A 15,248-nucleotide genomic window follows, 5' to 3' on the forward strand; every position below is an offset into this window, starting at 1 on the left:
GAAGTTTCCAATTTCATTCATTGATGCACATGCCTAATAAACAGTTGCCATTGTCTTTTTACTTGAATTCCTTTTCTAATTTGATCGATATATGTTGGTTCAATTGCAGGCTTATGTGTTGCAAGAGCAGGGATATTTGATGATCCAAAACATGGAACAGATTATTCTTAATGGAATTAGCAATGATGGTTAGCAGTATCGTTATATTTTCTTTTTTCAGAAAGAAGGAACTTTGTCAAATCTAACCATTTAAGGGCTCCATCAGAACTGTTTAGCTATCAACAACACAAAAGCAGAAGAGTATAAGACTCGTTTTTAAGGCTCAGGGCATTTAGAAATCAACTAACAAAGCTAAATTACGAGCTAGACTCCCAAAAATTGTATAAAAACACAAGAATATCAAAACCCTAAAGCTAAAATTTAGACTTTCAAAGATAGAATTCTTACCCGGTAAACCCTAAATTTGTCTGAAATCAAGTTCTGCAACAAGAAATCTGAGAGAAAAGTGTGACAGAGAGACTTAACTTCAGTTCATCTTGCCAACGACCCCAATCAATTCCTTCTAAACAAAAAAAAATTCTTTCAATATGAAGAAGCTTGATGAAATCTTCAGCTCTTACCTTGACGAAATCTTCAGTTCGGAGAAGAGAAAGCTCGGTTAGCTCGGTAGTTCTACAGCTCGATCTTCAGTTTGATCTTCAGCTCGGAGAAAAGAGATTGTGAGTTCTTCAGCTCGGAGAAAGAAAGGGAAGCGTGACTTGAATAAAAGTAGTCTATAGTATTAGTGTGTGGTTGTAGACCTATAGTAATGTCAACAATTAATAAAACTTACATGATATCTAGACAATAAAAGATGTGATTGAGAATTTACTAACCTCTCGAAGCTATTGCACAATTCATCCAAGCAAAACTATTCAGATATGCAACTTTTCATTAAATTCGGACCAAGTTCTCCAATGAGGGAGCCTTTTTCCCCCAAAAAGATTGTGTGCATTTTTGAGGTTTTATATCATTCAAAACGTTACAAATGTGACTCCAGAATACCAATTTAATATAGTCAAAACACGTAAAGTTACTGCTTCTACAACATTCTTTTTCTTTTCAATATTCATTAATTAATCAGGCATACTATGTACCATAAATTCAATTATTGAGTCTTCCAATTAGGTTGTTGATTTGTAAATGAATGAATTAATTCTACCGTGATAAATTACAGATTATTTCACTAAAAAACTGTAATTATATTGCTCGATTTTTAATTTTGAAATCTATATTAAATTTTATTTAACTCCCTATATTAAAATTACCGGTATTAATCAATTAAATTACATTTATAACAATTTAATTTGTTGATTAATTTAATTCTTTATTATTATACTTAACTTATTTCATGGTGGATGTTACATGACATTATATGCAATCATAAAGGGGCATCATGAATCTCAAGGTTGAGACATGAATTCATATCAACTAATGATTTTATAATTAATGTAATGTATTATCATCCAATTTATCAGGAATGTATTAACCCATAATAGAGTTTCACATTTTGATAGATCAAGATAATAAAACAAATTACTTTGATCATACAATTACATCAAAATTAAGATTATAAATATATTTAATAATCTAGAGAAGTTGTTTATAAATATTCAGAATATAAACAAGCATCCCTACTTGATCCGTTCAATATATATATATATATATATATATATATATATATATATATAAAATAAAAATATCAGCACAAAAATTAGGAATGGAGCTATTTCTGTAGTTAAGATCAAATTATATCTGCACAAAAATTAGGAATGGAGCTGTTTCTATAGTCAAGATCAAATTATATTTAAATTTCTATTACAATCATCAAGATGTTTGTATAACTTTATCTTTGATTTTGAACATAAATTTGTAATTTATAAGGATCGACAATTTTAATCTTTCTTGAATGAGCTAAATGACCATATACTAAATTATCTACCATATATAAGTGAATGGCATATATACTAAAACAATGATATATTCAAACAAAATTTTATTAAATCAAGTAAATAAAATAAACATTCTTTACATAGAATGAAAATATAATAGTATACCTTAAACAACATGACTAGTAATACATTCGAACAATCTCTCACTTAGAATTATAACTATGCACTCACAACTCTACCACACATTCCTTCACATGATTATCAAACATTTTCGACGTTAATTCTCACACATTCCTTCACATGATTATCAAACATTTTCGACGTTAATACTCTTTGTAAATAGATATCCTAAATTATTTTTTTACTCCATTTTCAAAACTCTCACATAACCACCTCTGAGTTATGTCTCAAATCAAGTAATGTTTCCTCTTAATATGTTTGTTTTTCTTATGACTTTGGTTCTTTTTATTATTAATTAGGAGATTAAAAATTTTAAAAAGGAGAACTTTTATGGTAAAGGACTCTTGAATGAGTTGATTATAAATGACTATTGTCATCTTTATGTATATTTGTATAGGAATAATTTTAGATTCTATTCTATATACATTTATAAAATTAATCTAGATAACTTTATTTACTAACTATCTAAAAACTTCTAAAATTTCTAGATATATTTTAAAATACTTATCTAAGATGCTACAATGGGTTATTCAAGAGCTTCTCTGAAAACATAGGACTTTTTTGTAGTTCCTAGAAATGAACTTGAGTTTTTTCATAAAAAGTTCACCAAATAATTCACAAGATTATGTTATTTAGATTCATAAAAAATGTCATTAAATGTTTGTTGGAATCTTTTAACACGCTATGATTATAATTTTAAAATTTTCAAGCAATATAACTTTTGAACGTAGAGTTCAAAATCAATTGTGATAAGTAAAACTCTTTTAATTTTACCTTTGACATATTATATCAACTAGTAATCAAATACTCCAAACTTATTTTTATTGCTTCCTATGGACATCTAACGTTATTGGGGCATATGAATTTTGAAAATATTCTAGGTTAACGTGTTAAATTAATATAATAAAAATAAATTAATATATCTAAAAGTTGAAGTATATACGAGATGCAGAACACCAATCTGGCATCAGTCCAGCTGGACAAATTCAGTTATTTTCAATCCTTATAGTATGAAAACAACAAAGAAATTGAACAAGACATGTGCCGCTAAATGGCAGAACCGACTAACTCTAATAATTTGATCAATTGTCAACTTTATAGTTCTCCTTCACTCACCAACCACCTTGTTCTCAACTTCTTTACTTCCCCACATACTTGAAACTTCAAAATTTGAAAATTTGTAGTCCATTAAATTGTCAAGTTGATTTTCTTGAAACATAATCCTATTTCCATATTTGCAACATATGGCTCTCTGTTTCATTTCCTCTGTTTTCGCTCTGTTGTTACTGTTTGTAGCAGAACTTCATGTCTGTGTAGTTTATGGCAGTGTTATTTTGGGTTCAAGATTGTTAGCTAAAGAGAAACAAGCATGGCTTTCTAACAATGGAACTTTTGCTTTTGGCTTCACTCCTACAGTTGACTCTAATGATCAATATCAGTTGGCAATTTGGTTTGCACAAATACCAGGAGACAGAACACTTGTTTGGTCTCCTAATATGTAAGTGTAAAAAATTTTAAGTTGTATGTGCGTAGTGATGGAGTCCGAGTTTTCACTCAAAATATACAGAAATGAATAACACAGAGATTTAATATTTGCTATATGTACCTAAAAATAAAAAAATTGACTTTGTATATGTAGTGTAATTTACCATCTAAGGCAGTTTGCATGAACCTCCCTTGTGTCCTCCTAGCTCCGCTCTTGCTTATAAGGTTTTGTTAGGTAGTAATATCTTTATTGATATAAGCTTTATATTTTCGACACAGAACATAGATATATACGTGAAATTCTAGATCTGCATATGTTAGTAGGAGGAAAAGTTGTATGATCAAACTGTAGCTTTTCTTCATTAACTTTTCAAACACACGGAATCCATTCCAGCTTTAGAGGTTGCTTTTTTCTTTCAAAGAACAAGATTTGAGATTTTATGATGAAAGACAAGTTCTTGAAAACGTTCAGGAGGTAGATGTAAGTATGGAATTATAGATAAGAATTGTTAGGTCTGATTTTAGAGAAGGAACAAAGAAGAAAATATACCTCCACCTCTAGTTTTTAATAAAGATTTTGCAGGTAATATAACTTTTTGGCCATTTTGTGTCAATCCTCTAAATAGAAATTCCCCAGTCAGCAAAGATGCAATCTTGGAGTTTGACACCACAGGAAATCTCATGTTGATGGATGGAGACACCATAGTGTGGGCATCAAACACCTCGAAAGCAGGCGTTGAGTTGGCTGTCATGTCTGAAAATGGAAACTTCATTCTCTACAGCACCAACCTAAGTACTATTGCATGGCAAAGCTTTTCACATCCATCTGATACTCTCTTGCCTGGTCAATCCTTAACAGTATCACTAGAATTAACATCTTCAAAATCACCTTCTCATGGTCGTTACTACACTTTAAAAATGTTGCAGCAGCCTACTTCACTAAGCCTTGCATTGACCTATAATGTCCCCAACTCCTACGATTCATCGCCTGAATTTTACAGCAATTTTTCTTATTGGTCAAGACCTGAAATATCAAATGTGACTGGAGATGTTACTGCTGTATTGGATAAAGCAGGAAGCTTTGGTATAGTTTATGGCTCATCTTCAGATGGAGCAGTTTATGTATATAAAAATGATGGAGATTATGGAGGACTATCATCGGCTGTAAATCAAACGAATTCCAATGCTCCATCTATTCTTCATCGATTAACCCTTGAGGTTTATGGAAATTTACGTTTGTATCGATGGGATAATGATGTGAATGGATCAAGGCAATGGGTTCCAGAGTGGGCAGCTGTGTCTAATCCATGTGATATTTCTGGAGTTTGTGGCAGTGGGATATGTAATTTAGATAGAAGCAAAACAAATGCTTCTTGCACATGTTTGCCAGGGACTTCTACGGAGGGAAATGATGTTTCATGTTTGGGAAATTTTTCAGTGACAGGGAAATGTGGACCTCAGCATGAAAACTTGATGTCCCAGTTCAAGATTTCTAGGGTTCAGAAAATAAATTATTATTTCTCAGAATCATCTGTCATAGGAAATTATAGTGATAAAGGGACACTGTCCAAATGTGGTGATGCTTGCTTATCAAACTGTGATTGTGTTGCTTCTGTTTATGGACTTAGTGAGGAAAAGGCTTATTGTTGGTTACTCAGGAGCTTGGAATTTGGTGAATTTGAGGATCCTGTTTCGACTTTATTTGTGAAGGTTGAGGCCAATGCCAGGGTATCTGGAAAACCTGGGAATTCATCAGATGAGTCGAAGAGTAGGCACGATAAGGTTTTGGTACTTCCTATAGTCCTGAGTATCTCATTTTGCTTCTCTGTTGCTTGTTGTTTATCAATATCCATAGAAGAAGATCTATGAGAAGGGCACTTGAGGGCTCTTTGCTGTTGTCTGGAGCTCCAATTAGCTTCAGCTACCGCGACCTGCAATGTTGGACTAACAATTTTTCCAAGTTACTTGGAACAGGTAAATATATGGAATTTTTATTACTTTTATGCTATTAACCTCTCGACTATAGAAACCCAAGCACAGAAAACTGGTCTGTTTCAAATAAGGTAAGAATATGATCAGTAACATTGCTGCTTTGACAGGTGGATTTGGAAGTGTGTATAAAGGAAGTTTAAAGGATGCAACATTGATTGCAGTAAAGAAACTTGATAAAGTTTCACCTCATGGGGAGAAGGAATTTATAACAGAGGTCAAAACCATTGGCTCTATGCATCATCTGAACTTGGTTCGTCTATGCGGATACTGTTCTGAGGGAATTCAACGGTAAGTTTAACTTTTCTTCACTGTAATTTGTGATATATAGATTGGGAAGTATGTAGAATTGTAGAATCACAGTCAAGGACTAGCACAACTTTCACTAAAATTTTCACTCTTTGGCAGGCTACTAGTTTATGAGTACATGAAAAATGGTTCATTAGACAAGTGGATATTTCATTCATTTAGTACAAGAAATAGACTACTGGATTGGGCGTCACGTTTTCGCATAGCAGTTGGCACTGCACAAGGGATAGCCTATTTTCATGAGCAATGTAGGAACAGAATAATACACTGTGACATCAAACCAGAAAACATACTTCTGGATGAGAATTTCTGCCCTAAAGTATCTGATTTTGGACTAGCTAAGTTAATGGGAAGAGAGCACTCTCATGTTGTCACAATGATCCGAGGAACGAGAGGTTGTTTAGCCCCCGAGTGGGTCAGCAATCGACCTATCACTGTAAAAGTTGATGTTTACAGCTATGGCATGCTTCTTCTAGAGATTATTGGTGGTCAGAGAAATCTTGATATGACTTGTGATGCAGATGACTTCTTTTATCCTGGATGGGCTTACAAGGTACACATAAAATTCCTCTACTTATATTCATAGTGTTCCCTCCTTTGACATGTTCTCTTCACTATTTTTCTTTTCTTTTATTTCAGGAGATGATAAGTGGAACACCCGTAAAAGTTGTAGATAGGCGACTTGGAGGAGCAGTAGATGAAAAAGAGGTAACGAGAGCACTGATGGTTGCCTTCTGGTGTATTCAGGATGAAGTGTCAAATAGGCCTTCCATGGGAGAAGTGGTGAAGATGTTGGAAGGATCAGTTGACATGAATATGCCACCAATGCCACAGACAGTTTTGGAGTTGATAGAGGAAGGCTTAGATCAAGTATACAAGGCAATGAAGAGGGAACTCAATCAGTACAGTTCCTTCTCCATTGCTACTCATCCATCATCTTATGCTACATGCAGTCACTCCAGTATGTCACCTAGATAGTTGAAGATGAAATCGAACACAGTTTTCCCTAGGATTAAGCAATCATATCATAATTGATTATTCATTCCCTGTCTCCCAAAAGAAGTCCCAGAAAAAGAAGGGAACACAACCACTTTTGTATCATGTGTTGCTACAACACCATACACATTGCAAGAACTCACTGTCGTGCTTTATTGTTTTATTTCACTCAATTCTCTAGTCTCTCAGATATCTCCACCAAGTCCTCTGTGTATAGATCCTTTCTATCTCTTTTTCGGTTTCTTTTATACTACTAATGTAAAAATTTACAACCGTAATCAGATCATATCGACTTCCAAACCATCCAACAACAGCTAGTAAGTAGTGAATATATTTAACCAGAGGGTTAGAGCCTGCTGGGAGTTGCCTTTGTTATAGAGAACACATTACTCAGGTTAGAACCCTGTTGGGAGTTGCCTTTATTAGAGAATGCTTTACTCCCAATATAGGACTTCCCAACTGAAATTACCAGCTGAATCCTAATCAAATTTAGGAGCAAATATGAAGTTGTTTCACAGTTGAAGATTTTATAGTGTATTACTGAAGATTGGCAAAGTGAGTGTTTAGTGAGCAATGTAAAAGAAAGGATTAGAGGTGATTTTTGTGCGTTTAACAGCTAAATTGAAGATTGGAAGGTGTAAAGAATTTCATTCATAATACAGGAAGATTGTACGTTTATGACCCTGAAAAAAGACTTTGCTAGCATGCCTAAATAAAACCTGTTAAAATCAAGAAAATTGGTAGGCTAAAGCTACTAAGCTGCAGTTGGTTAGCTCACTGCATATTGAACCTTCGTGGTGTTAACAGCCTACAGAAGTTATGCACTAACATTTAGAGAAAGATCCGATTTCTTTCACCTAGCCAGTGGAATAGTTGAGGTACACAATCTTGCCAGATTCCTAATCTTGATATACATCAAAATAAACCACCATTGAGTTCAATGCTTCCCCTCAATGGGCTGATTGAGGTAGCAATTAGGCAACACATGTGAAGTTTGATGCACCTCAGAATGTATTGCGGATCTGCACTTTGCTTCAATGTGATTGCGGTGAGTGATAATGAGACCAGTACTCTTTAACGAGCTTCCCAAAGAGTGAACCTTCATTCTTCATAAGATTCATAGGTTTATCATACTCCACTAGTTTTCCTGTATTATAGCAACCAAAAGCAAGTCATGGGGATAAAATTTTGAGATCAACATATTCTTTGAACTATTAAGTGAGTATTCAAAAGTAAACAGACAGATCCTACCGTCACTAATGGCCAGAACCATTGTACAATCCATTACTGTTGGTATTCTATGGGCAACTGTAATTACAGTACAGTTAGCAAATTCCGTCCTGATAGTTTTCTGCAATATCATATCGGTGGCATTGTCAATTGATGTTGTCGCTTCATCAAGCACCAAAATCTTGCTTTTCCTCAAAAGAGCACGCCCCAAACAGAACAGCTGTCGCAGCCCCATGCTCCAGTTTGACCCGTCTTCTACAACTGAAATGAGTATATGGTCAATAACAACCACTGGTATAAAACAACCTGACATGTTCAAAAGATTACCCAAGGAATCAAGCCCTTAATCTTTTTCCTTAACTGCCTCTTGTAGCTGACATTTCCCAAGAACCTTTGACAGTGAAGATAAAAATGATAATAAATAACTAGAAAAAAGCTATGCTATTTATCAACTGATGCTAAAAAATAGTGGCCAAGTACACTACCTGCCAAATTTCCTGGTCAGTATGCTGACATAGGGGATCTAAATTGTATCTCACTGTTCCATTGAAAAGAGTAGGATCCTGAGGTATTACCCCGAAACGGGACCTCAAATCATGAAGACCAATTTTACAAATGTCTACTCCATCAACCACAATCCTTCCACCTGCAGGCTCCACTAGTCGGAATAGTGCACTTATGAGTGTACTCTTCCCACTGGCAGTTCGTCCAACAATACCAACTTTATGACCTCCTTCAAATGTACAGTTGATCCCCCTAAGAACAAGTCTGGAATCCTTCCAATATCTTATCTACTTTGAGGCATGCGCATTAGTATGTTTAACATCCCAAAAGATTGAAAATTAGGGCAGATGATGAAGTTACCTGCAAATCATGAATTTCAACTTTACCCCTCGAAGGCCAATTGACTGGGGGACGGTTCTCTTTTAAAATTTCAGGAGCTTCACTTGGTATATGCATATATTGGTTAAGTCTTTCCACAGAAATGATATAGTTCACCAAAGTGCATTGATATTGAATGGAAGAAACAAGGGTTATGTTTAGGGAAAGACCATAAGATAAAGCCATCCCAATAAATCCTGCAATAATATTAACAGGTATTAAGGAAGTAAATTGTGTATCACATAATGATCAAAGGTAAAGAAAAAATAGAAATATGAGATATTCTTTCTGATTCCAAGCATATAATTAGTTGATTAACGTGCCAGAGCTGAAAGTCCCAGGAGGAAGTAAAACCATGCAAAGTGCTGAGGAAGCAAGAACAATTGCACTAATAGTTTCCAGACGTTGAATCAGCCACTCATTTGCTACAAAATTGTGGAAGAAAGGACTGGCATTTATATCAATTAGTTCAAACGTTTTCACAAAAAATCTCTCTTCCTCCTTGAATGCCCTTATAGTCACAACTCCAGCAATGGCTTCAGCAAGATGGTTTGCCACAAATGATTTGGTAGTTCCATTGATCCGCATCAACTCTTTGGCAGATGCAAAGTAGTATCTCTGTGGAAAAAATTAGGAACCAAAAAAATACTAATTCATGATTTATCAGTTTGTCAGCTGGAAACACAGAATCAAACTTCCTTATTCCCCTAATATAACTAGTACCTGTAAGAGAATGGCCACATAAACCACAGGGATGGAGACAAGCAAAACTTGCCAAGTAACAACACCTAGTACTGTAAAATTAGAATAAAAGTTTGTGGTAGATGCAACCGCAAAAATCAAGTAGAATGGGACATCAAGATCAACTATACTCAAATCTGATGAGACCTGCAATAATGGGACGAGAAATGAAAATGTAGGAAAAATGTTTAGCTACAGGAAAATACTTAATAAGTATCATTTTTCTCTCAATTGTCACGTTTGAGATAATTACCCTGCTTAGTATCCTTCCCAAAGGTGTGGAATCATAAAATGACATAGGTGCACGGAAGAGAGAATTTAGTAGCTGTGAGAACAAGGACTTTGAAGATTGCAAACCCAAAAGAACAGTTGATAGAGATCTAGAAAGCAAAAATAGTGTGGATACAAATCCAATTAGCAAGTAAACTGAAATCAGTCTCAAAGTGCTAACTTCAGGATTTTCAACATTTGCAGCCATCCAGGAGTTCTGTAATATCTGACTGGCCACAAACGCAAGTTGCGAAACAACAGCTATGGCAAAGAACAAGTATCCTTTATTTTGATTCAAATACTGAACATAAGACTTAAATCCAGTGTCTCCAACTTCCCTCTCCTCTTGCTTGATCAACTGATCTCCTCCAGAGGTTTTTGGTTGTTCACCACTATCTTTATTTTTAATTTCTCTTGAACAAGTATCACTTCTTGGTGAATAAAAAGCCTCTGAAATCCTTTCTGAACCAACAGTCTCTTTGTGTGCATTAACCAAGTTTTGAAATTCTTTGCTCGAGGCCAATAACTGATCATATGAAGCTGAGCGTAAAATTTCTCCATCTGACATTAACTGCAAACCGAAGTAGATATATATATGTAACAATTTCATGTGAACATATAAAAAGATTTGGTTTTCTATTGAATACAAGCATGATCATTGCACACATAATTTCAAACGATCAATTCAACCAGAGGAGACACTATAATAACAGAGAGACGGGAGAGGAAGTGACAAAAGTCAAATTGGAGAGAGAACTGCATGGATAAAACTCACCAGAACCAAATTGAATGCAGGAAGAAAATCAACTTGATGAGTCACAAGTAAGATAGTTTTCCCGGAAAGAGCTCCCATGATGTATTCCTGCATAGGATCAATTGAGCTTGCAAATGGAAAGAAACGACAAGAATCACATCACTAAAGAAATGCTCACGTTGAAGAGGCTTGTCGAGGTATGGGCATCTACAGCACTAAAGGGATCATCCAAGAGATATATATCTGCATCATGATACAAAGCACGAGCAAGTTGAATTCTCTGCTTTTGTCCACCACTAAGATTGACTCCTCTTTCTCCTATTTCTGTGAGATCACCATAAGGTAGTATCTCGAAATCTTTAAACAGTGAACACTTCTCCAAGGTTTGCTGGTATCTCTGGCTATCCAATGGAGAACCGAACAATATATTCTCTTGTATTGTCCCTGTCTGAATCCATGCTGATTGAGAGACGTAGGCAGTTGTTCCATATACTTGAACCTGCAGATAACAGATAATATTGAACTTTGGTAAAACCGATATCATCATTATGCTAAACTTTAATCCTGCTTCTTATTACCTAACCCACTAGGAAAGAAGGAACCAACCATTACAACTTACTGTTCCTTGTATACTTGGAACCTCTCCCAGAATTGCTGACAGAAGATATGACTTTCCTAAGCCCACTTCCCCACATATAGCAATCTTCTCACCAGGTTTAACCTCAAGATTAATGTTTCTGAGTGTTGGTCGCGATGGGTTCTCTTCCCATGAAAGATTAGCAGATTTGATGAGTACAGCATGATTTGTGCTTCTGATGTGTTTTTGTCTCATTTCCAGCTCAGATGCCTCAAGGAACTTGACAATCCTCTCAAAGGAGACCTTTGCTTGAATTACCACACCAATAACGTCCGGAGCTGTTCTAACAGGCTCCTGAACCAGGCGTAAAGTTGCTACAAAGGTAAAATTAGTGGAATACCAAGGAAATAACAAGTCCCAAAAGTAGCAGCAGAAACCAAAACAGGAGATGACCAGAAAAGGAAGCTATTATATGATCTACGCAACTGAACAGCTGATAACCACTTTTCTTCTACTTGCCTCAAAATTCGGATAACATTTTTGAAATGGGCTTCCCATGCATATAATCTTAGAACCTTCATACTAACAAGAGCCTCAGAAATAGCTTTTAGCCTATCATCTTGTGCAACCATTAACTGGGTCTGGAACTTATGTTGTAACTTTGCAAGGGGAGTATTCCACAGCACAGTGAGTATAATCACTACCAAGGATGCAATAGTTGCTACACCAACAGCGTGAAAGAGAATTATAAGTACAAGGCAGAGCTGGACAGTTGTTGTCCAGGTTTGATGCAGCCAAAAAGGAAACTCTCCAATACGATAAGCATCCACAGTAACATAGTTCATAATCTCACCACTTGAATGCATCAGCTTGGAGGCATTAGATAATCTAATTTGCTTCCTATAAATAGCAGCTGTAAGTAATGACCTCACTTTAAGACCAATTAGTCTGCACCTGAAATACCACTGTCTTTGTGCTAAGGATTCCAAGCTCTTTGAAATGAAAAGCAGAATGGCAAAGAAAAGCCCCTCATTTCTGAAACTTGCATTTCCTTCAGCAACCTGAATAAAGGTATTAAGAAGCAAAGGGCCTACTGACACAGTGACTACTTTCAGCAGTGCGAAGAATCCTGAAACAATAATTTCTATCCGGTGACATATGAAAATTGTCTTCAAAACTGATGGCTGGGAAGTGGGATCAACTTGTTTCTGTTTGTTCAATAGCTCCTCAAATATTAAGTAACACGATTCTGCACAATCGGACTCACGCAATCTAGGTATATCCTCATCTTGAAGAGTTTTTTTCTTCCCCTTCTTCATCAGCGGATTCAACCACCAAAATGATATTTTACTCAAGAATCCATCCTTAGCAAATGGAGTGACGGAGCTAATTGAATTACTTTTACTAATTCCATTTAAGGGAGCATAAAGGTCATTTCCAATGGGATCTTCCTCCTTTAGCTCTTTATAGGTGCATAACAACAATAAACATGCTCCTAAAGAAGAGAATATATCTAAAGCTATCTTCAATGATGCCCTTTTGACAAGAATGGCAGCAAAAAGAGAGAAACCGCAAGTAACCCCAGCAAAGATAAAAGCAAAAATTGACAAAATCTTCAGGGGGGTTCTTGAGAAATATTTTCCTCGAAGACTTGTGGTACAACTTACTAATAACCATGTCATTCCGTGAAACATGATTAATAACCACCAGTGTAGAGGTAATGAACTGTGGGTTTTTCATCACCTTATCTTCTAAAATCCAAAATCCAAATGCCAAATATAATAATCCTAGGAAGCCATTAAAAATGGCAGAAATCAACTGCAAACGCGAAAACCCCTGAAAACGCGCTGGAATATTGGTAGTTCTTAAGGATGTCTTCGAAAACAGATTGTATAAGAAGATGAGCAGAAGTATAACATCACAACAAATTATCAACACATGATTGATACAGGATGAAGGATCTGTCATCGACCCAAAATCAGGATAGCAGAACTTCCCATTATCGTTCGAACAACCAGGTGCCCCACAAAACACAGTCCAGATATCCTTCATTTCTTTGTCCAATTCTTTCTCCCTGCAAATTTCACTTTCATTTGTATAGACTCAAGTGAAAAGGAAATTTACTCATGATGCCAAGTATGTTTTCCAATATCAATCATATATACTAAAGAAGAGATATTCTAGTATAACACAATAACAACATACCAAATGTGATCCCACAAGTAGGGTCTGGGGCTGGTACTGTGTAACTATATATGCAGATCTAAGATCTTACCCCTACCTTGGAGGTACAGAGGTTGCTTTTTATAAACCCTCGGATCTAGGACAAGCATGCGAAGCAGTCAGGAAAAAATGAACAGAAGTAAGGAAGCCCTGAAAAATTTTTAGACATAGCACGACAAAGCATTCTGAATGACAAAAAAGAACAATAACTGCAACACTTGGTTATAACATCCACTGATGGTGTATAAATTATTTAGATAAGTTAAATCGGTGTTTAATTAGTTTGAGGACTTATACATGAATGTATTCACACGTCACAAGGTACTCGGGATCCAGGGAGTGTCTTTGCCAAAAAATAAAACTAACTACACAGGTAAAGAAAAACTATATATATATATATATATATATATATATATATATATATATATGAAATATATGTTGCGTCCGCTTTTCACTTTTTCATGTTTTTTTTATATAGTTTGACTCTTGAAAATCCCGATTCCTCACTATCGATATATATAAAATGGAAATTCAACTGGGAAGAGTAAATTAAAATCCAACTAGCAACCAAGAAACAACATAAATAACAGATACAACACTCTGGAGCATTAGACAAAAAAGAAATGAACAAATTCAAAGGCAATTAATTACAACTTGGAGGTAGGAAATAAAAAGTTTAATCCATGGACATACAAGTGTTCTTAATTAATTAAGCAGGATACCATGCAACAACGTAATTGCAGAGTCAAAGAAAAGGATTAACCAGAGGAAGACAAAAACAAGTTAATGGAGTCCCCGAGATACTGTCAAAACAAAAACAATCTATCTACTCCTTATCAAGTAAGGCAAATAACTTGTTATTCGTAATTTTATTGTGTTTTGATGATTGACAAATTGTTGTGCAAATAGTAGAATAACTTGTATGATTTTCTTGGGATATTGTGCAGGTGATATTTGGTTAATTAGCGGTTAGCAGCGAACAAGCATTGCTAATGTCCCGGACGAATATTCTCTTTTCTGTTATTTGTCTTTACGTCTTCCTATTTTCCCCATTCTAGTTCATCATAAACACCAAAATCGGATCTGGGATTTTCTGTTTAACCTACACCTTTTAAACTATATACACATTTTTCATAGAATTAAAATATAAAGTAATTTAAGGACCCGACTCTATGGGAAAAGAATCATCAAACAGAGAAAAAAAATACATATTAATCCAATGAGTAAAAAATCAACGATCAAATAAACGAATAGAGTAATTCTACTGAAAAAGAGAATCTCATATCTTGTAGTACAGCAAGTCAAATTTGAAACGGGGAAAAGAGCATTTGCGATCCCGAATTTTGGTTTGAACCTCTCTCCCATGTACCAAACACTCTGAATCTTTCTTGTTTCTTCTTCTTGAATGCAACAATCTATGGAAAAACCCTCTTTCTCTTTGTCTCATAATACAAGCGGCGAGGGACCTAATACCCTTCAAGAGAGAAGCCATTCTATGATGAACCCAACAAGTAAGAGTACCAGTATTACTTGCTGAAAGCGGAGAGAGTTTTTCTGTTAAGCAAACAGAGCAAACTCCTGAAGACTGTCGATGCTTTGGATGTTTCTTGCAGAAAATCATTGAGTAATTTGCCTTTGATTTGCCAATGTGTATCTGTTTTCTAGAAGCATTTTTCACTGA

General features: G+C 35.3%; 1 protein-coding gene and 1 pseudogene across 1 annotated transcript; one reads left to right on the top strand and one right to left on the bottom strand.

The window, feature by feature from the left end:
- The first annotated feature begins 3,272 nt into the window (after positions 1-3,272).
- LOC101260054 (G-type lectin S-receptor-like serine/threonine-protein kinase At5g24080) lies at positions 3,273-7,071 on the top strand (annotated as a pseudogene).
- Positions 7,072-7,511: 440 nt separating this feature from the next.
- LOC101257267 (ABC transporter C family member 4) lies at positions 7,512-13,890 on the bottom strand. Its single transcript, XM_010323676.4, is given in 13 exon segments — positions 7,512-8,037; positions 8,142-8,381; positions 8,448-8,511; positions 8,606-8,911; positions 8,985-9,199; positions 9,326-9,620; positions 9,726-9,890; positions 9,997-10,584; positions 10,789-10,875; positions 10,946-11,266; positions 11,387-11,733; positions 11,736-13,080; positions 13,082-13,890. Coding segments are annotated over 13 exon segments (4,401 nt in total). The 5' UTR covers positions 13,397-13,890; the 3' UTR covers positions 7,512-7,924.
- Between the last annotated feature and the right edge of the window lie 1,358 nt (positions 13,891-15,248).

This window comes from Solanum lycopersicum, chromosome 6 (genome assembly GCF_036512215.1).
Source record: "Solanum lycopersicum chromosome 6, SLM_r2.1".
NCBI classification, from domain to species: Eukaryota; Viridiplantae; Streptophyta; class Magnoliopsida; order Solanales; family Solanaceae; genus Solanum; species Solanum lycopersicum.